Raw genomic sequence first — 20,000 nt, 5'->3', positions numbered from 1 at the left:
ATCTTATAAACATTGAAGCAAAAAAAAAAACCTAATAAAATACTCAAAAACTGAATACAAGAACACATCAAATGCTTTATCCACCATGATCACGTAGATTTCATCTCAGGGATGCAGGATGGGTTAATATATGAGACTCCATAAACATAATCCACCATATAAACAAACTAAAAAGAAAAAAAAACCACATGATCATCTCATTAGATGCTGAAAAAGCCTTTAACAAAATCCAACACCCTTTCATGGTAAAAGTCTTGGAGAGAGCAGGCATACAAGGCCTATACCTAAATACTATAAAGGCAAGAAAGGCAAGAAATAGCCAACATCAAATTAAATCCAGAGAAACTTAAAGCAAGTCCACTAAAATCAGGGACAAGACAAGGCTGCCCACTCTCTCTGTATCTATTCAATGTAGTACTCGAAGTTCTAGATAGAGCAATAAGACTAAAGGAGATTAGAGGGAAGCAAATTGGAAAGGAAGAAGTCAAGGTATCACTATTTACAGAAGATATGATAGTATATGTAAGTGACCCCAAAAATTCTACCAGAGAACTCCTACAGCTGGTAAAACATCTCCAACGAAGTGATTGGATACAAAATTAACTAAAAAAAAAATCAGTAGCCAATCTAGGCATGGTGGTGCACACCTGTAATCCCAGCACTTGGGAGGCAGAGGCAGGCAGATCAATATGAGTTCAAGGCCAGCCTGGTCTACAAAGGGAGATCCAGGACAGCCAAGGCTACACAGAGAAATTCTGTCTCAAAAACAAACAAAAAAATCAGTATCCCTCCTTTATATAAATGATAAATAGGCTGAGAAAGAAATTAGGGAAACAACACACTCCACAACAGCTACAGATAATATAAGTATCTTGGTGTAATTCTAACCGAGCAGGTGAAAGGCATGTATGACAAGACATGTATGACAAGAACCTCAAATATTTAAAGAAAGAAATTGATGGTGGAAAGGTCTCCCACGCCCATGGACCAGTAGGATTAGCACAGTAAAAACGGCCATCTTACCAAAAGTCATCTTCAGATTCAATGCAGTTCCCACCCAAATTCCAACACAATTCTTACAGACATTGGAAGAGCAACCCTTAACTTCATATGGAAAAATAAAAAACCCAGGATAGCCAAAACAATTCTGTACAATAAATGAACTTCCAGACATATCACCATCCCTGATTTCAAGCCGTAGTGCAGAGCAATAGTAATAGAAACTGCATGGTACTGGCATAAAAACAGACAGGTTAATCAATGGAATTGAATTGAAGGCCCAGAAATAAACCCACATATCTATGGATATCTGATTTTTTACAAAGAAGCCAAAACTGTACAATGGAAAAAATATAGCATCTTCAACAACTATCCTGGTCTAACTAGATGTCTGTGTGTAGAAGAATGCAAATAGATTCATATTTATCACACTGTATGAAACTCAAGTCCAAGTCGATCAAAGATTTCAACATAAAACCAGACACACTAAGTCTAATAGAAGAGCAAATGGAAAAAAGCCTTAAGCTCATTGGTACAGAAGACAACTTCCTGAACAAAACACCAACAGCTCAGGCTCTAAGATCAACAAGGCAAAGGGCACTGTCAATGGGACAAAATGGCAGCATACCAAATGGGAAAAGATCTTCACTAACCCTACATCTGACAGAGGGCTAACACCCAAAATATATAAAGAACTCAAGAACTTGAACACCAACAACCAAATAATCTAATTTAAAAATGGTGTACAGAGCTAAACAGAGAATACCCAACAGAGGAGTATCAAATGGCCAAGAAGCATTTAAAGAAATGCTCAATGTCCTTAGCCATCAGGGACATGCAAATCAAAATGGCTCTGAGTCAGCACATGCTGGTGAGGATGTGGAGCAAAGGGAACACTACTCCATTGCTGGTGGGAGTACAAACTTGTACAATCACTATGGAAATCAATCTTGAGCTTTCTCAGAAAATTGGGAATAGTTCTACCTCAAGATCCAAGAAACCACTCCCGGGCATATACTCTAAACACGTCTCCATACGACAAGGACACCTGCTCAACTATGTTCATTGCAGCCTCATTCATACCAGCCAGTAGCTGGAAACAACCTAGATGTCCCTCAACCAAAGAAAGAATGGAGAAAATGTGGTACAATTACACAATGGAATACTACTCAACTATTAAAAACAAAGGCATCTTGAAACTTGCAGGCATATGGATGGAACTAGAAAATAATGTCCTGCATGAGGTAACTCAGACCCAGAAAGACGTAGATGTTATGTACCACAAGTGGGTATTAGCCATATAGTACAGGATAGTCATTCTACCATCCACACAGATAAAAAGGAGCTAAGTAGCAAGGAGTGACCGAGGGACGATGCTTGAGTCCTCATAAGGGAGTGGATGAAGGGAGAGAAGTGGGTGGGAGAGACAGGTGGGAAGGAGGAGGAGAGTGGGGATCAGGTGGGGGGAGAGCAGGTGTTGGAGGTGAGAGGGCTAAGAGAGAGAAGGGAAACCAATTTGGGGGGGTCATCTCTGGGACAAGCTGGAGACCTGAGACAGGATATAGGCTCCTGGGAAGATATGGGGGTGACTCTACCTGAGACTCCTAGCAGCAGATGATATGGAAACTGAAGAGGCCACCTCCTATATAGCCAGCAAGACTTCTGGTGGAGGAAGGGGGAACACCAACCCATCCAGGAAACCTTTGACCCAAAAGTTACTCTGCCTACAAGATGTGCAGAGATAAAGATGGAGCAGAGATTGAGGGAATGGCCGACCAATGACTGGCCCAACTTGAGACCAAGCTCATGGGAGAGAGCTAAGCCCTGACACTATTGACTAATGCTCGCAGACAGAAGTCTAGAACAACTGTCCTCTGACAGGCTCCACCTGGCAGATCGAAACAGATCCTGAGACCCACAGCCAAACATTAGGAGCTCTGAAGTCTTGTGGAAAAGTTGGGGAAATGATAGAAGGACCCAGAAGGGACAAGAACTCCACAAGAAGACCAACAGAGTGAACCAGTGGAGGACTATGGGGGCTCATAGAAAATGAACCACCAACCAAAGAGCATGCATGGAGTGAACACAGGCCCCCTACACATATGTAAACAAGGGGCAGCTCGGTCTTCATGTCAGTCAACTAGCACTTAGAGTCGGGCCTCTTTCTGACATGGACTCTGGCCTGCCTTTGAGTCACTTTCCCCTAACTGGGATGCCTTGTCTGGCCTCAGGGGAAGAGGATGCACTTAGTCTTTATGCAACTTGATGTGCCAGGGCAGGTTGGGAGGAGGACTCCCCTTTTCTGAGGAAAAGGAAGAGGGTGGAGGGTGCAACCAGGAGCAGAGGAGGGCAGGAACTGTGATAGGGATGTAAAGTGAATAAATAAATTTAAAAAAAAATAGCCTAGTAGTGGTGGCACACACCTCTAATCCCAGCATTTGGGAGGCAGAGCCAGGCAGATTTATAAATCCAAGGACAGCCTGGTCTACAGAGTAAGTTCCAAGATAGCCAGAGCTACACAGAGAAATCCTGCCTCAAAAAACAAAAACAAAAACAAAAACAAAAAAAACCACATTTTTTTAAAAAGCACAAAATAATGATGAGATGGAAACAGGAGTTATCTTGATTTGATCAGGACATGTTGCATTCCTGTACAAATATGTACAAGTATTTCATGTTAACCAGAGATGCTTGCTAGAGGAGACAGAAATGTCAACTGCCCTTATCTATTCATTAACAATATATACATGTATCAAGTGGCCATGGCTCTTCCACAGAAATTTGAACAACTAAAAGAAATTCTCTTTAATAGCTATATTTTAAAAGTGCATATTGCTATAGCTAAGCAAGGTTTTACATTATGTTGTGGAAACAAGAGACAGGATGCATAGCTTAAAAGTAGCACTTCATAATGAAATTCCAGCCTCTTGTGCATTAATTTCAAAGATTTTACAATTAAACAAGACACAGACCACACAGGGAACTAAAGGTCAAGGTTCCAAAGTGGAACCTGAAAAATACCATGAGACTAAGGAAAAGTTAAATATGTGATTTAAATAAATGTATGCCATAGTAATTTGCAAAACATTGCCATCCATTTTGCATTGGCCAGCATTTATGGAGAAGAGGATGGTGGGCGCCTGCGTCCGTGATTACGTGCAGTCCAGCAAGCTGTGCAGACGCGTGAAGGACTGGCTGCTGTCAGAAGTCATCTTCTGGGCCGGCTGTCTGGATTTCCTTTGAACTCTCTTTCATCAGTATTCTATGCAGTAGCCTGTCTTTGTGTTGGTAGAAAGGAAAGGAAAAACACAGGAGACTAGACTTTAGTTTCTAAATTAAAGCTCTGCTGTGCTGATTGCTCAAGTGGCTTTTCAAAGGCAAAACAAGTGGGTACATTAAATTTCCTTGTTTCTATAAGGGTCAGGAAATGAGCCCACCATCACACACCCCCGTGTGTGTGTGTGTGTGTGTGTGTGTGTGTGTGTGTGTGTTTTAATTCTCAATAGTAAATAAAGCACGTTTCAGTTTATCTTGCAGATACCTGATCTGAGTTTTTGTTTCTCCCCAGTTTGGTTGGCATTTTAGAGAAGATAGCGGAAGGTGAAATCCCAAAACCCAAGCAGAGAATAAGACGCGATGTCTATTGTCACTGAATTTCTAAGCCTGGAGGAGCTGGGTCCTCCAGCGTCCACATTTTTTCTTGCCATTGAACCCAAGGTATTCATGTTAATCCTGCCCTTCTTACACTGCTCTACGCTGCCTCTACCGGTAGATTGGGAAACTGCAGGTAAAGATTAGAGGCGTGAAGGCTTTGGGCTAAGGGAGGGTAGGTAAGGTTTAACTGCCTGAATCCAGATGCTGAATCCAGTTTTGTTTTAACTGGAGTTGGGGGCGGGAGGGAGAATCATCGCTCTTGTTCTAGAATGAGCGAGGGAGCTAAACAGCTGCCTCTGAGTACTTACGAAGCTCTAGAACCGCTCTGGAGAACACAGCTCAATCTCCCCTCCCCCATCTCGTGCCACGGGATAGAAAGGACTATGGCCCTGAAACATGTCCTGAGCCGGTCCTTTTACAGCTCACTTTCTCTTTCGGGTCATTGGGGTTTCTTTCTACCCTTTCTCCCGACGTGAGGCCAAGTCATATTGGCACCCCAGGTGGACCAGCTGGACACCCATGGCTGGCACACGTCCAGAGGGACCATCCCTGCCACCTCCTTCACAGTTACACACACAGTAGGAAGAAGACCCTCGGGGGTAGTTAGCGGAGCGTGCTTTTGAGGGCGCTGGCGAACAGCTGCGGAGAGCGAGGAGGGGCATCGAGGGGAGAGTGTCTGCTGCCCTGGTGGCGGCGGCGGCGCAAAGTGCGAACACCCACCGCACGCGCCGGCCGCTGCCCCTGCCCGGGAGACAACCGGCCGTCTCCACCAGGACCGTGAAGCTGCGGGTGCGCAAAGGCAGCGCAGCGGGCGTGGAGGGCGGGCGGCTTGAAAGGCGCCTTTGTGCGAGTGCGGGTGTAGGACCCGGGAAGAGGAGCGACCGTCCCACACCCCCAGCCGTCGGGTCGCCAGCAAGACCGTCGTGTAGCGCGGCGAAGTGCTGACCCGCGCTGCGGAGATTGTCCGCGGCGGCTGTCCGGGAGCCAGAGCGGAAAGCAAGCAGTTTCGAGGAAGTTGGGGAGAGGGACTCGTCACCCCGCCCTCTCCCACACACACACACTAGGTGGCAGGGAGGTCCCCCGCTGTCTGGCAGGGTGCAACCACTGCCCGGGAGCTCACTCCGGAACCAGCATCTGGAGAGCGGCCCCCCGGGTGGAGCCTCCTGCCTGCCGCCCACCTGGGGCAGAGTGGCGGGCGCGGCCTCCTTTCTGCGCCCCGGCCGCGTGGCTTGCGGCTTATTTTCCCAGCTGGCAAGCGTCGCGCTGCAGACAAGGGAATGCCTGTGGTGAGTTGTTTATTTTGTTGAAGTTTGCGGTGGGCCAGGAGGACGTGGGGGGCGAGCGGCAGGCAGCCGGCCGGGACTGTTTTGTTTAGGTCTCCGTCCACCTGTGTGGTATAAATCTGCCAGGTTCTGGGTGGTAGGGCCCAGGGTGAGAAAGCCCTGGCATTCCAAAAGCTAGCCACGTTTAATTCGCGATGCCTGGGACCGACTAGGGCCTAACGAAGGATGTCCCCACCCCCAGCTTTTCATGGACGCTTCCCAAGGGATAGTCATTGCCCATGACCCAGGGACAGCTGGCCATTGAAGTTCCCCCAGCTTCCCTTCCCCGTTCCTTGGGGGCAATGGAGCCGAGGAGTTGATGTCAAAGGAGCCCGAGAAAACTTATCGGACGGGTGGGGGGGGGGGGGTGGCGGGGATTGGTATGAAGTTCGTTCAGGGGTGTCGGGTCGGCCTGTTTCTATAAACTGGGATCCTGCGTTGGCCAATTTCCCAGTCTAGACTGGTGAAAGGCTAGCGGCTGACTCCTTAGGGAGCCCGTAGGAACCCCTCGGGCTGATGTTAGCACAGCCTCGACTTGGTTTGCCTGAAAGAAAAGCCTAAATACATTAGTCAGAGGGCAAAGCTTTTAAGGCCTTCTTGGGAGTGAGTGGCTGGCTAATGAGAGGTTAATTTTGTTTCGAAGGGAAGGCTGCGCTGGTTTCCTGAGATAAATGGACAGGAAGCGCATTACCTCCAAGCACTGGCAAGCAGCTCCCAAATGCTTTTTGCACCTGCTGCTTCTAGCCCTGCGAGCCAGAAGCAAGCCGCACTGGAGTCTGTTAGGGATCAAGGAGCCCAGGATGTGAGCGCGGGTTATGAACCCCTTGCGCTCTCTGGGGTCCCTCTCTCTCTCCAGGGGCTCAGCGCTCACACGGAGCCCTGGGGCTCTTCTCTTACACCTAGGTCCTGCGTGTTCCGGAGCTCCCGGGCATCCTGATCCTGCTGAGCCCCTTCCGGGTGCAGAAGGGTTAAGAATGATGTAAGTACACGCTGCTGGGCTCCTGGACTCCTGGGCTGTTGCAGCCCCCGATTTTCAAATGTTGTGCAGCAACGAGCAGCAGGGGAGCCCTTACTCCGGAATGGGTTGCACAAATCGTTTGTTTCAGGCTTCCCTGTCCTGGGTGAGCTGTTAAAACTGAGACCCTCATGTTAGGTTTCTGGGTACGAAGATACCCGGGGAGCAGTTAAGATGCCATGCAAAGGGCTTGGGAAATGAAACTGCATCGTGTTTAGAATCTATTAACGTTTCCGGCCCCCGTTTTAATTTCACCCCTTTGCATGTCCATGGCATGGTGTGCTTTGCTGCGTCTCCAGGACGTACTGCTCTGGTCTCTTCATTCCTTCTTGAAAACAAAGAGGAAGAGCGAAAAATGCACGTGGCAAGACACAGGGTGGATTTTTGGGGGTTGCTCAAGTTGCCAATCACCTCGCTTTTTTTTTTTCCTGACTAAAATGTAAAACTTTTTATATTCATCACGTTTGTTCTAGCTTCCTCCCTGGGTTTTTCATTTTACAGTCCCAAATTCTGCTTAAACTTGCCACGCACGAGCTTGAAGAGTGGCTGGGCTATAAACCATCATCCGACATACTCTTGATTTCAAATCTTGCAAACATTCCAGATTCACCCAGAGTTTGTCAACGGACCTAATGTTATGAAAATGGGAACCACCTTGTGGCTTAATTGTAAAGGGGAGGTGGGGGGGGGGGAGAAAGAAAAATTAGCATTTTCTCTAGCAGCTGAACACTTACGCGGGTAATAAAAAGTGAATTGTTAGGCATACATGTCTTAAGCTTGTCAGATTTTACAACAGAGGTGCAATAAAACACCTTAGAGATGAATTTTTTTCCTCAGTTTTTTTTTCCCCCTTGACATCAGGATTCTCAGCAACTCGAGGGTGCCCTCTACTGGTAAGAATATCTAGATCCCTGTATAGTTATAAACCGGGACAGTCAGTCATCAGCAGAAAGACCCTTACCTTTTTGGTTATATGAAATGTGGTAATAGCATAGGTACCTGTGGGGGGTATAATTAAATACTGAGATAAGAAAACTCTACATTTTGCTGTCAAGTCAGCTAGCTAAAAGCACTTAAAAGCCTTTATGTGTAAGAATGGTTTGCCTGCATATATGTCTGTGCAGCGTGAGTGTGTGAAGGTGTAGGGGACTCAGATCCTCTGGAACTGGAGTTACAGACTGAGTGGGCACAGGGAAGTGAACCCAGGTCTTCTGGAAGAAAAGCCAGTGCTCTTAACCACTGAGCTATCTCTCCAGCCCCAAGCTAAAAGGATTTTTAAGGAGAGTGTCATGTGATCACTCTTTAAAAGCTATTTACTAGTATTTTCTGAGCTGTATTTCATTGACTATTTGTAGTAACTGCAAGATGGTAAAAGTCTTTGCTCTGATAGCATTTAGAATAGGCCATTGTGTAAACCTGTCAGGTACGTTCCAGCCATCCCCCCCCCCCCATGGAAAGTCGTTTCTCCAGGCAACTCTGAAGCTATTATTAAGCATATTAAAAATAGACATAAGGCTCGGATTATATCTTGGGTAGTGAAAGGTGTGTTTACCACTCTATTCCTGACGGCGTGTAATAAGTAGTGGAAAATCACAGTAAAAACAGATCGGTCTCTTTCATTAGGGACCTAGAGGTTTGAGGAATTCAGTGTTGTCTGATGAGTGAGACCTAAGGCTTGCCCCTCCCCCATTATCCTTGTCCATTGATCAGCACACTGCAATGTGTGGAATATTAATCTGTCTGTGGTTGATAGGAGATTCTTAATTAGAGATTGAGTAATGTAGCAGGTAAAGTTGCAAACTGTAATTTAGATTGCACCTGAGTGCATTTTAAATGACAGTCCTCCACAGTGTGGGCTCCTAGCACTGACACAGTTCGCCAGAGGAGATACCACCCCACACTGACTGATAACAAAGCCTATCCTTTCTTCTGTCTCCAATTACTAGCATTTTTTACTTGGAGATAGTTTGTGTGGGTTTTGTTCATGTTTTTGGAGGACAACTCAAGTAGAAACAGACCTACCATTGGATTAATTTAATAGACTGGAAATTTGTGGAAAAGCCACTGAGCAACAAGAAATCGTGGCGTAATTGCACTGCATAAAAACTCACCACTCTCATTAATCTAATTACCTTGTAACCGAACACGTTAAAGTTCGCCCAATCCCTGACTCCCGCTCCCCGCTTTGAAGCAGGAAAAATGTCAAAGAAACCAAAACACCAGAGCCTCACGCAGCTGACAGCGAATTCCGCCGGGAGCTCGCTGGTACCTTCCCATTCCATCCATCTGCTGCGGCCCGCGGGTGTCATCTGAGTACCTAACGAGGCTCGGCCGGACTCTTGTTTTACCAAGAGACACCAACAAGTTTGCTACGAGGTCCAGCAGATGTGATTGACTGAGTGTGTGGGGGCTGGGGTGGGGGTGGGGAGAACCTGCTACACAGAGCTTGGGAAAGCGCCGGCTTCCTGCTAGCGGCTGAAGCCAGCAGGGCCGGGGAATGAAGCTGGGGCTGGGGGTCATTAAGAACAAACAAGGGGGAAAAAAACCTAGGAGGAAGCTGAACCTGAAGCTCATTAATTCAAGGGAAGGTTAAAGGCCGGTTCTCCTGGTGCGCGGGCCAAGCGAAAGTCGCTGTCGCCCGATTCTATTGGGTCCCAGAAAACCGTGCCCGCGGAAAGGGGTGGAGGAGTGAAAGCACAAGGAAGCGGGCGGGCGGGAGGCTGGGCCCAGGCGAAGCTGCCCCACCCGCGGCGGCGGACGCGGAACCGGAGCGAGACGCACAAGGGAGGCGAGGAGGCGCGCTCGCAGCCAATGGGCGGCGGAAGGGGCGCGCGGCCGGGGGGCGGGGCCTCCGCGGATTGGCCGGGGCGCCGAGGGGCGGGGCGGCAGTGCGGGTCCGAGATTGATTGACCGCGCAGGCAGGCCACCGTGCGGAGCTCTCCAGGCCGCCGCCTGCCACGACCGGTGAGGTCCCGCCGGTCCGCGCGCGCCGAGGAGCCCACGCCAGCCGGGGCCCAGCCCTCCGCGAGCTCTGGGCTGCCCGCGGCGCTCGCTCACGGTCTTTTGTATCTTTCCTCCCGCCCCTTTCTGCCTGCCCGCCGCGTCTGGCCGTCTCCATGTCTGTGCGCCCTGCGGCCGCCTCCCTCCGCCCTCGACTCCCCGGTCATCGCGGCGGTGGCGGCCGGTCTCGAACGCTGGCCTGAAAGGAAGAAGAGGAGGAAGCGAGGCGAGCCCCCCGGCCCATGCCGCAGCAAGAGGCCCGGCCCAGCCGCTGCGCCCGCGCCGCCGCCCTCCTCCTCCTCGCCGGAGCGCACGAGACCTGCATGGACGGGCATGGGCGTGAGAGCAGCACCTTCCTGCGCCGCCGCCCCCGCCGCCGCCGGGGCTGAGCTGGGCCGCCGCCCCGGGCTCTGGCCGCCGCCGTTGCTGCTGCTGCTGCCGCCGCTGCTGCTGCTCAGCCTTGGGCTGCCCCACGCAGGTAGGCGCGGGCCGGGTGGGGAGTGGGCCGCCGCGCAGGCTTTGTTCTGCGTCGGGAACGCCACGGCCCTGGCGGGCGAGCAGGGCGTTCGCAGTGGCCGGTTCACGGCTCCGAGCTGGGGCGCCCGGCCGGGTCCTGCCCGCCGCCTCGGCCTCCGGGAGGCCTGGGACTGTCGAGTCCCTGCGCGCGGGGGCCGCGTGCGGGACGAACGCCCCGGGGCTGTGTGTTCTGGCTCTCCGCTGCGGATCGGGTTTCCGCCGCCCGTGAGCCCTGCGCCCCGCTGCTCCTTCTCCACCGCTGGGGGTGGACGGCGGCGAGGCCGGGAATCGCAGTGGGGTGCAAAGATTTTTTTTCACTCGAGTTTGGGGGGTGAATTCCGAAGAAACTTAACCGAGGTTTCTTTCGGTTTTGCCAGGCTGCTTTGAGCGCAAGAGTTTGGCGAATTGAAGGTGTGCTCTGAGGGTAGCCTCGTGTTTTCGGTTCCTAGTGGGCTTGACAGATGCGAGACGTGTGCGGTGTGGAGGCCGCCACTGCCTCTGCCGACTCAACCCTGAGGAATGAAACTGGGCCTTGTGACATGTGGTGCCAAGTTTTGTTTTCTTTACAAATAAGTACCCTCACTTTTCAAGACTTTGCCTAGACTATGAATTTCCCTGTAATACAAAAATTTAGAACCATTGTTTTACATAGATGTCTTTTCTTTTCTTTGAGGGCCTTTCCCCCCTTTGTTTATGATAACACAACGCTCCTGTCTGGAGGATTACGGCTTAACAACCCCCAACTATACTGAGAACTTAATTGATAAGACACATCAACAGTGCTAAAATCTCAGGGAGGTTGTTTTGTTTTTTGTTTGTTTGTTTGTTTGTTTTTAAAGTAATGGGACAAAATGACATTGAAGAGGCAACTCTTGGAAGTGGTGCAACAGCTGCATTGTAACACTGCCACTCTGGGAAACGGGCTGGTACTAAATGTAGGCAGTTGTTGGAATAATTGGGGCTTTAAAATAGTAGCTTTAGAACCTTAGAAGAATGTCCGCATGCGGTTTCATGGAAACTTTTTGTTAATGTTCCAGTATCCGGGAGTGTTGGGGTGAAAAACATGTATCCATTATGTCAAACTACATTGCGTGAAACGGAAGTTGAAATGCTAGGTTGAGCTGCGTTCTCTTGGCTCTCTTTGCCAGGTTGGGTATTAGTTGCTGCAGGGTCCTGACAGGGTTGGAGGCTAGTTCCTGGAGGTTTCTTAGCTGCCCTCTGAAAGGCACAGGAAACAGAACTAAAGGTTTACAGAGCTAAGGTGTTTTAGTTAAAGGATCTGGGCCTCGAGGTTCCTTTCAGTATCTCAGATTGAACCCAAAGGGCTGGCAAGGCCCTTGTCACTGTGGGCAACTGTCAGGGTGGAGCTCTGTCGGAGATCTCTTTGAAGAGTGTTGCTGTTAAAATGCAGGGGTTCTTTTCCTGACGGGGACCCTACCAAGTGCTACTCGCAGATGGACTACCATATGGTTTCCGTCTGCGTCCATGTCATGTGCCTCAGAGCCCCATATGGCTCTAGGGTTCACTCCACCCGGCTTCAGCATACCTCATTTCCTTTATTACAAACCGGGGATTGTGCCGCAGAGTCACAGTCCTGGTGTGAAGGAAGCTGTCTTGCATGGTGAGTCTTTTATGTTTGATCCATTAAAAAAATAATGGAATGAAAGCTCTAGACCACGAATCCTTTAGCACTGGCAGTAGCTGCCAGGAAGATACAAGGCACACCCAATTGTAGATGATCTGACACCAAAACAGGAAAATTTTTCCTTGTAAGTGCATCTTTTGAATTCTGCCCTTGGGAAATGGCATTTGTTTTACTTTCATGTGTATTTTATTTTAGGAAGACCTTTGTAATTCCCAAGTGGGTATCGGCTATGGGAGTTCTTGCTTACTCACTCTCTTGATGGTCTTCTTGGCCACATCCTGGAGAGGGTTTCTGCTCTGCATTGTCCTGGCATTTTGACAGGAGATTTACTTTACCGCTTCCAACAGGCAAAGTGTGTGCTGTCATTATAAATTCATGAAGCTCGGATATTTCTGGGTGTATGCTACAAATTATTCTCCTGAGCCTGTGATGGAGCTGAGAGTGCTGACCTCAGAGCCTGTGACGAAGCTGAGAGTGCTGACCTCAGAGCATGCAGTCTTCATTATGCTGCGCTCCCTCTGGTCTCTCCAGCCAAGGCTTGTTAGGACCCTAATGCACGCAAAAGAGCTGTTTTGTATGTCACTTCTCAGAGCAGTGAGCACCTGCCTACCATAAAAAAGGGGGAGGGGGAAGCTTGGAAGGGGGATTATGGGGGGTAGGAGGAGACCAAAGAACACACTGGGATGAATGCTGCGTTTTCTCCTTCCTAAACACTTGCATTACACTTCTCCGTGCTTTTCTTACTTTTGATATTTTATGACTATTTGAAATAATTATAAGTAACTGTATGCTCAGATAGATTTTATAGACCATAAAAAAGAACAAATAGGCCCCACAAGTTTAGCGGAAAGTTCTAGTGCGTCATTGTCTGAGGTCCGAGAGCTGTTCATTAGTGAGTGATCTCGGCCCTGCGTGGCTTGCTGTGCATCTGATTTTAAAGGAAGAGTGGTATAATCATCACTGCACTGTGTCTTCAGCCAGCTAACAGTGACTGGCCTTAACACTTGTTAGTTGTGCGCAGTCCCACCAGGACAAGGCAAGACCTTGGATACCACCTTTCCCTTGATTAAATCCCTTGAAGGATTTTGGGAGAGTGAGTTTGTTTGATTGTTTTTGTTGTTGTTTCGTCTTGTTCAGTAAAAGGAATTAGAAGTGAATAAATTTGTGTTGGAGAATGGGATCTTGCCAGTTCCTGAGCTGTGCTGCACCAGACAAGCCTTAAATGACCAAACACCTGAAGATGGCATGGTGTGCTTTGTTAAAGTGGTCTAGTATTCTTACACGTCCATAGCTCCAAATTAGTGAAATAATTTTAATCTCCTCTATTGTGGTAAAAGTGAAGATGAAGGCTCAGCTGGGTCTTTGAAATTTCACAATGATGACAGATTGTTATTTCCCACACTTTTCTCCAACTAAAGCCAAAAACAATTTACCGTTTAATTAAAAATTTAAAATATTAAGACACCTTTCTAAATCAATAAGAGATTACTAAATGATGTCTTCTATCTATCAGAGGAAGTTTTAAGTATTGATATCCTGAAGTTTACTGTATCCACATATTGAATTAATTCTATATTTAAAAATAACCCACTGATTTTATCCAGGCACAGTGGATTATACCTGTAACCCAAAGTTCTGGAAGCAGATGCAGAAGGATTGCAAATCCAAGGTCAGCCTTGGCTACCATTCAATGAGACCTACATTGTCTCAGAAAAAAACAAAAACAAAAGGAAGGGCTAGAGGGATGAGAGAGTTAAGAGCAGGGGCTTCTCTTCCAGAGGATCACAGTTTGATTCCCAGCACCCACACGATGGCTCAACCATCTGTAACTCTAGTTCCAAGGGATCCAACACCATCCTCCAGCCTCCAAGGGCACCAGGCATACATATGATACACAGACATACATGCAAGCAAAACACTCACACACATAAAAACACACATAGAAAACTAGCCAGAATCAATGATCCAGTGATAACAAAAAACTATCCCTGCCCTGCCCCATCAGTATGAAATGTGAGGCATTTTATGTCTAGAAAAGTCCACAAAAATGTGTTACAACTTCTTCCTTTTTCAGAACAGGAAGCTGCTAAGATGGGAAGAAACTAAGCCTCCTTCCATAGGCCTATAAGGAATTTCAACACATTTATGTTACAGTTCATTTTATACAATTGAGATAGATGACCAGTGTTTCTCTTTGGTAAATCTTTTCTCTCTTCTGAAGCAATATGTAATTGGTTGGTACACATGACACACATAGTGTATTTTGTTTTGTCTTTCTCTCTTATAAATTGTTATATAAGAGACAAGTGACACATAATTTGGATTTTTTTTTAATACAGGGCTTTTCCTACTTAGGTTTTCATCTTAACTTTTCCTCTAAACTGTTCCTTCAATGAGTTAGTTAAGAAGGAAAGTGGGGTGTGTATGTTCACACACACACACACACACACACACACACACACATACACACACTAGGAATTCTCGGCTTTGTAGTTCTCTGATTCCCACTTTGAAAAACAATTTTGATGTTGCATACTTTTCTAGTTTTGTGGTTTGCTTGAGATCTGTGTGGCAGACATGTTAAGAGAAGTAAAACTGGGTCTTGGTCAAGTGAGCTGCCTCTTTTAGCAGAGTGCTTAGGTTTTGCACAAAGGCATTGTGCCTGTGGGTGTCATGACACGTGGTTTTTTTGTTTGTTTGTTTTTGTTTGTTTGTTTGTTTTCCAGTAACGTACCTCAAGAAGGGTAGAATGACTTAATACTTGAATTTTTGCCTTGATTTTTTTTTTTCTTACCTGTAGCCATACAAAAATCACGTAGAGATGCTTTAAACACACTATAACTTAGAGGTTTAGCCCTTCTTGGGGTGTGCAGGCTTTAGTCATAGCCTAGTGCATCTCCCCCAGGGCTTTCCAAAGCCAATTACCCATACAGCTTTAAAAATCAAAACAGCCCATGTTCTTGGCTCTGCTTTGGAGCAGAAGAATCATTGTCAAAAATCTATAAATAAGAAACAATATTTTATTTGTGATTTTAGCCTGGAGAGACATTTCTAGGCTGAGCTCTTGTTTTGTCACCAAAGCCCAAGCTTCAAAGTTTGCAGTTAACTGTATCCAGTTTTTCTCCCAGTGGCTTAATTTGGGAGACGTGATACCACGATACAGCCTTATTGCTGAAGGTGTCTTAAATACGAGCCTATGAGATGGAACAGACAGTCTCTATGGGAAAGCCATGGCTAATCATGCTGCCCAGGAAGTGGTGAAGCATTTACATGATTGCTCTTGTCTCCTTTCCCGTAGGTCATTGCCAACAGCCAGCTCAGTGTCGAATACAGAAGTGTACCACAGACTTCGTGTCCCTGACTTCACACCTGAACTCTGCCGCTGATGGCTTTGACTCTGAGTTCTGCAAGGCCCTTCGCGCCTATGCTGGCTGCACCCAGCGAACTTCAAAAGCCTGCCGCGGCAACCTGGTGTACCATTCTGCTGTGTTAGGTATCAGTGACCTCATGAGCCAGAGGAACTGTTCCAAAGATGGACCCACTTCCTCCACCAACCCGGAAGTGACCCATGACCCTTGTAACTACCACAGCCATGGGGGAGTCAGAGAACACAGGGGAGGGGACCAGAGCCCTCCGAATTACCTTTTCTGTGGCTTGTTTGGAGACCCTCATCTTAGAACTTTCAAGGATCACTTCCAGACGTGCAAAGTGGAAGGGGCCTGGCCACTCATAGACAACAATTATCTTTCGGTTCAAGTGACGAATGTGCCTGTGGTCCCTGGATCCAGTGCGACAGCTACTAACAAGGTAAGTGTATTGCTCTCTCTTCTCCTTGACTCTCAGATGTTTGTTCCTTCAGACAGCTTACGAAGTGTGTTATAAAGGCCTTGTTTAAAAGAACCATCCATATATCTTCTCAGAAAGCTATTAACAGGGTTGGTAAAGGTTTGTAATTATTTAATTAGAAATTTTCTCTGGCATGGAAGAAGTTGTTCTGAACTTAAATATGCAATGATATGAAGAATAAAACAAACAGTGAAGTCAAGTTTTCCAGGGAGAAAAGGCGGGCCTATTCGATGAGAAAAATGTATGCCTTCACCAGTGCCGTCCTGTGAGTGCATGTGTGGGTGGGTGCGTGCGTGCGTGCGTGTGACCCTTCTCGAAGAAACCCACATTCAGATTTATCAGATGACTAAAGTGGGTGTTTCTGAATAACGAAAGCTGTGAGGCCTGGGGCAGGGCCACCAGGAAACATACTTTATTGGAGACTTAGAAGCTACAGTAAATGAAGTGGCTGTCACGCAGGCTTCCCAGTGGCAAACCCACAGTGGAGCTTTAGTTTCTAACCTTTCGGTAACCAAGGGTGTTAAGGGTTGGCTGTTGCAGAACAGTGCTATATAACCCCGTGTAATCTCATACCCCCTTTTTAACAGTTTAAGTCAGAAGCTAAGAGGAAAGTTGGCAAAAGTAAGTTAAGCCAACCCTGGTCCAGTGTCTGTGTTCTATGTCTGTTTATTTTGAAGAAACTGATCATGTATCGAGAGACTTCTGCCAACTACAAGGCACCAGTGTCTTAGTGCCGGGTAGGAGAGGGTGTCAGGGTTTACGAGTGCCAGTCGGCGCTGAGTGCAGCCAAAGCAGTTTCCCAAGTGAACCCCCTCCTCCTCCCGTCTTCCCCAGCCACAAACCCCACAGATAGAACCCCCTCCTCCCGTCCTCCCCAGCCACAAACCCCACAGATAGATAGAACCCCCTCCTCCCGTCCTCCCCAGCCACAAACCCCACAGATAGATAGAACCCCCTCCTCCCGTCCTGCCCAGCCACAAACCCCACAGATAGATAGGACCCCCTCCTCCCGTCCTCCCCAGCCACAAACCCCACAGATAGAACCCCCTCCTCCCGTCCTGCCCAGCCACAAACCCCACAGATAGAACCCCCTCCTCCCATCCTCCCCAGCCACAAACCCCACAGATAGAACCCCCTCCTCCCGTCCTCCCCAGCCACAAACCCCACAGATAGATAGAACCCCCTCCTCCCATCCTCCCCAGCCACAAACCCCACAGATAGATAGAACCCCCTCCTCCCGTCCTCCCCAGCCACAAACCCCACAGATAGAACCCCCTCCTCCCGTCCTGCCCAGCCACAAACCCCACAGATAGATAGAACCCCCTCCTCCCGTCCTGCCCAGCCACAAACCCCACAGATAGATAGAACCCCCTCCTCCCATCCTCCCCAGCCACAAACCCCACAGATAGAACCCCCTCCTCCCATCCTCCCCAGCCACAAACCCCACAGATAGAACCCCCTCCTCCCGTCCTCCCCAGCCACAAACTCCACAGATAGACTGTCTCCTCTTATTCTAGTTCCTGTGTGTCTGTTCCTGAGTTGTCACTGACTAAATATAGCTGATAAGGACCACGCTTTTGAACTCTTGGGACTGTTCGTTTGGTTCCCTCCCTTGCCTCCAAATGTGTGGCATATTTTTAAGTGAGTTTAAATTATTTTACTTGGCATTTTGTGAAGGAACTTTTACAACACTTTAGGAGATATCTAGAGACACCCAGGAGTGTCACGAATCTAAAAATAGAAGCCATTGCTCTTGAGCAAAGAAGACTGTTCCAGTGCAGCGGACGTTTTAGGAGATTCAAGCCAGTAAAATCTCAGGCTTGCCTATTGCCTTAGCAAATTCTACACCTCAAAATAAGTTTTTCTTTCTTTGGCTCTTATATGTTTATAAGTAACTTTTCTCACCTAGATCTCAGAATATATATTTGGTAAAAGTTAGATCATAAAGATAAACAATTATGGAGCTAGTGAGGTGGCTCAGCAGTTAAGAGAGAGCACTGCTCCCGCAGAGGCACCTGGAGTTGGTTACCACCACCAGCTTGTCTGTTCTCATCCATGTGACTCAGGGTTCCCTGATCTGATATCCTCTTCTAGATTCTGAAGGCACTTGCACGTATTTGCACACAGATAAACACACACACACACACAAAACAAGATATAGATATATATATAGATACATATCTTGTTATAAAGACAAATGATTGTCTTAAGACACCTCAAGCCTGGGAAGAGTTGTCCACTGTTCAAACAGTTGAGGATTTGGAAGGTTTTTGGTCAGATTATTAGTTAATGTTATATAAATATATAATTTACCAGTGCTGTTGGATTAGTAAATTAATTTTTTTTAAAAGGGTCTGTTTTCTCCATCTGGTGAGAGCTGAGGGTTTTGTTCTTTCAAAATGGAGAAAAGGTGGTTCTCTGACAGGAACTCAGGGCAGCTGGAGTGTGTGTTCTCTCAGTTGCACATTGGTGTTTGGCCTTTATGCTGCTCAGCAAGTCACTCTGTCTATGGTCCTCCATCCCCTGCGGTAACTGGATTGTGCTGTTTGTGTGTGTGTTCTCCAGGGTGCCCAAGTATCCAAAAGGCTGGGTTTGATGCCCAAGCTCAAGATCAGGATGATAATGTGTTGCTGAAGTTGCAAAGGCCTAAAATTGTGCTGCACAATCTTACCTTTAAGGACTTACAAGCATTAAAGAAAAGGTGGCAATAAAAGTAAAAATAATGAGTCACAGTGTCCTTACAAAATACATTCTAAACAAAAATCTGAATTTCTTTCAGATCTGGTTTAAAGTGTTTTCTCTCAACAATTTCTTTGGAAAAGTTTTTGTTTTGTTTTGTTTTGTTTTTTTTCCATGTGACTCTCTTCACACACTGGTTGGCCTTCTCACCTTTTTATCTCTGTGACAGACACCTGAGGAGAAAGGGTGAAAAAGAGGCGGGCTTATTAGGGCTTCAATCCTGCCTTGACTGAATTTATTGCTTTGAGCCTCAGGCAAGACAGGATACCAGGATGTAGGGAGCATCAGGCTGGACAGAAAGAGAAGAAAAGAGAACTAGGGACAGGGTGTCACTTTCTGGGGAGGTGACCTCTCTTTACCTAGGTCCCACCTGCTGTCCACCCCTCCCCCCATGCTATCTTACTATGAATCCATGAAAGGTCAATTTGTCGCCTAGAGCCCTCTGATGGGCAGTAGGGTGCCAGCCCAGTCTGGAGCATACTTCATTGTCTCACTGAGAATTTCTGGATTATACCTAGGCCGGTTCTGAGTCTCTCAGCACTGTGCGTTGCTCTTACTGAACCTGGCTTGTGTGACCTGTGTGCGGTGTGTCACTGCCCTTGAAGACTGACTAATGCCCCTGTGGAAGGCCAACTGTGAGGCTCAAGTGTTATATTTAAACATCCATGCACTTGAAATCTGAAGAGAAATGCTAGACCCCTGGCTGTTTTACTCGATGAGGTCACTAAGACAGCTGGCTTCTGAGAGCCTGCTTTCTTGAGCCAGCCACCTGCAAGCTTAACTTAGTGAGGTCTCCCACCTGTCACCCGAGGACACCTAAACAGAATAAAATAAGATGACATCACTAGACTCAAGGGGCATTTATTAACTAAACGTTTTTTCCATGTGTGAGCACTGAGTGCGTTAAGACAGATAGGCCTATAGTGTGATAGGGCTCTCTCTCCTCTCTCTCCTTCTCTCTCTCTCTCTCTCTCTCTCTCTCTCTCTCTCTCTCTCCCTCTCTCTCTCTCCCTCTCTCTCTCCTCCCTCTTCTCCCGCCTCTCCTCTCCTCCCTCTCCGTCTCTTCTCTGCTCTCTCTCTGTCTCCCTCTCTCTCTCTCTCGTCTCTTTCTCCCGCTCTCTCTGCCCTCTCTCCCTCTCTCTCTCTCTCCTGTCTCTCTCTCCCTCATCTCTCTCTCTCTCCCCCCTCTCTCTCTCCCTCTCTCTCTCTCTCCTCCTCTCCCTCTCTCCCTCTCTCTCTCTCTCCTCTCCCTCTCCTCTCTCCC

At 47.6% G+C, this 20,000-nt stretch overlaps 1 protein-coding gene across 3 annotated transcripts in view; it reads left to right on the top strand.

The window, feature by feature from the left end:
- Positions 1-5,717: 5,717 nt before the first annotated feature.
- Positions 5,718-20,000, top strand: part of Rgmb (repulsive guidance molecule BMP co-receptor b) — a 25,449-nt gene continuing 11,166 nt past the window's right edge. The window contains exons 1-4 of one of the 3 annotated variants that reach the window (XM_051164392.1): positions 5,718-5,939; positions 6,879-6,954; positions 10,197-10,468; positions 15,450-15,958. In XM_051164392.1, the coding sequence (XP_051020349.1) occupies positions 6,950-6,954; positions 10,197-10,468; positions 15,450-15,958 (786 nt within the window). In that variant the 5' untranslated portion in view covers positions 5,718-5,939; positions 6,879-6,949. Of the gene's footprint in view, positions 5,940-6,372; positions 6,955-10,196; positions 10,469-11,893; positions 12,128-15,449; positions 15,959-20,000 lie in introns of those variants that run through there. The other 2 variants (XM_051164391.1, XM_051164393.1) reach the window with 2 other exon arrangements.

The sequence above is a fragment of the Acomys russatus genome, chromosome 21 (genome assembly GCF_903995435.1).
Source record: "Acomys russatus chromosome 21, mAcoRus1.1, whole genome shotgun sequence".
Classification (NCBI taxonomy): Eukaryota; Metazoa; Chordata; class Mammalia; order Rodentia; family Muridae; genus Acomys; species Acomys russatus.
This window is presented reverse-complemented; position numbering and strand designations above follow the sequence as displayed.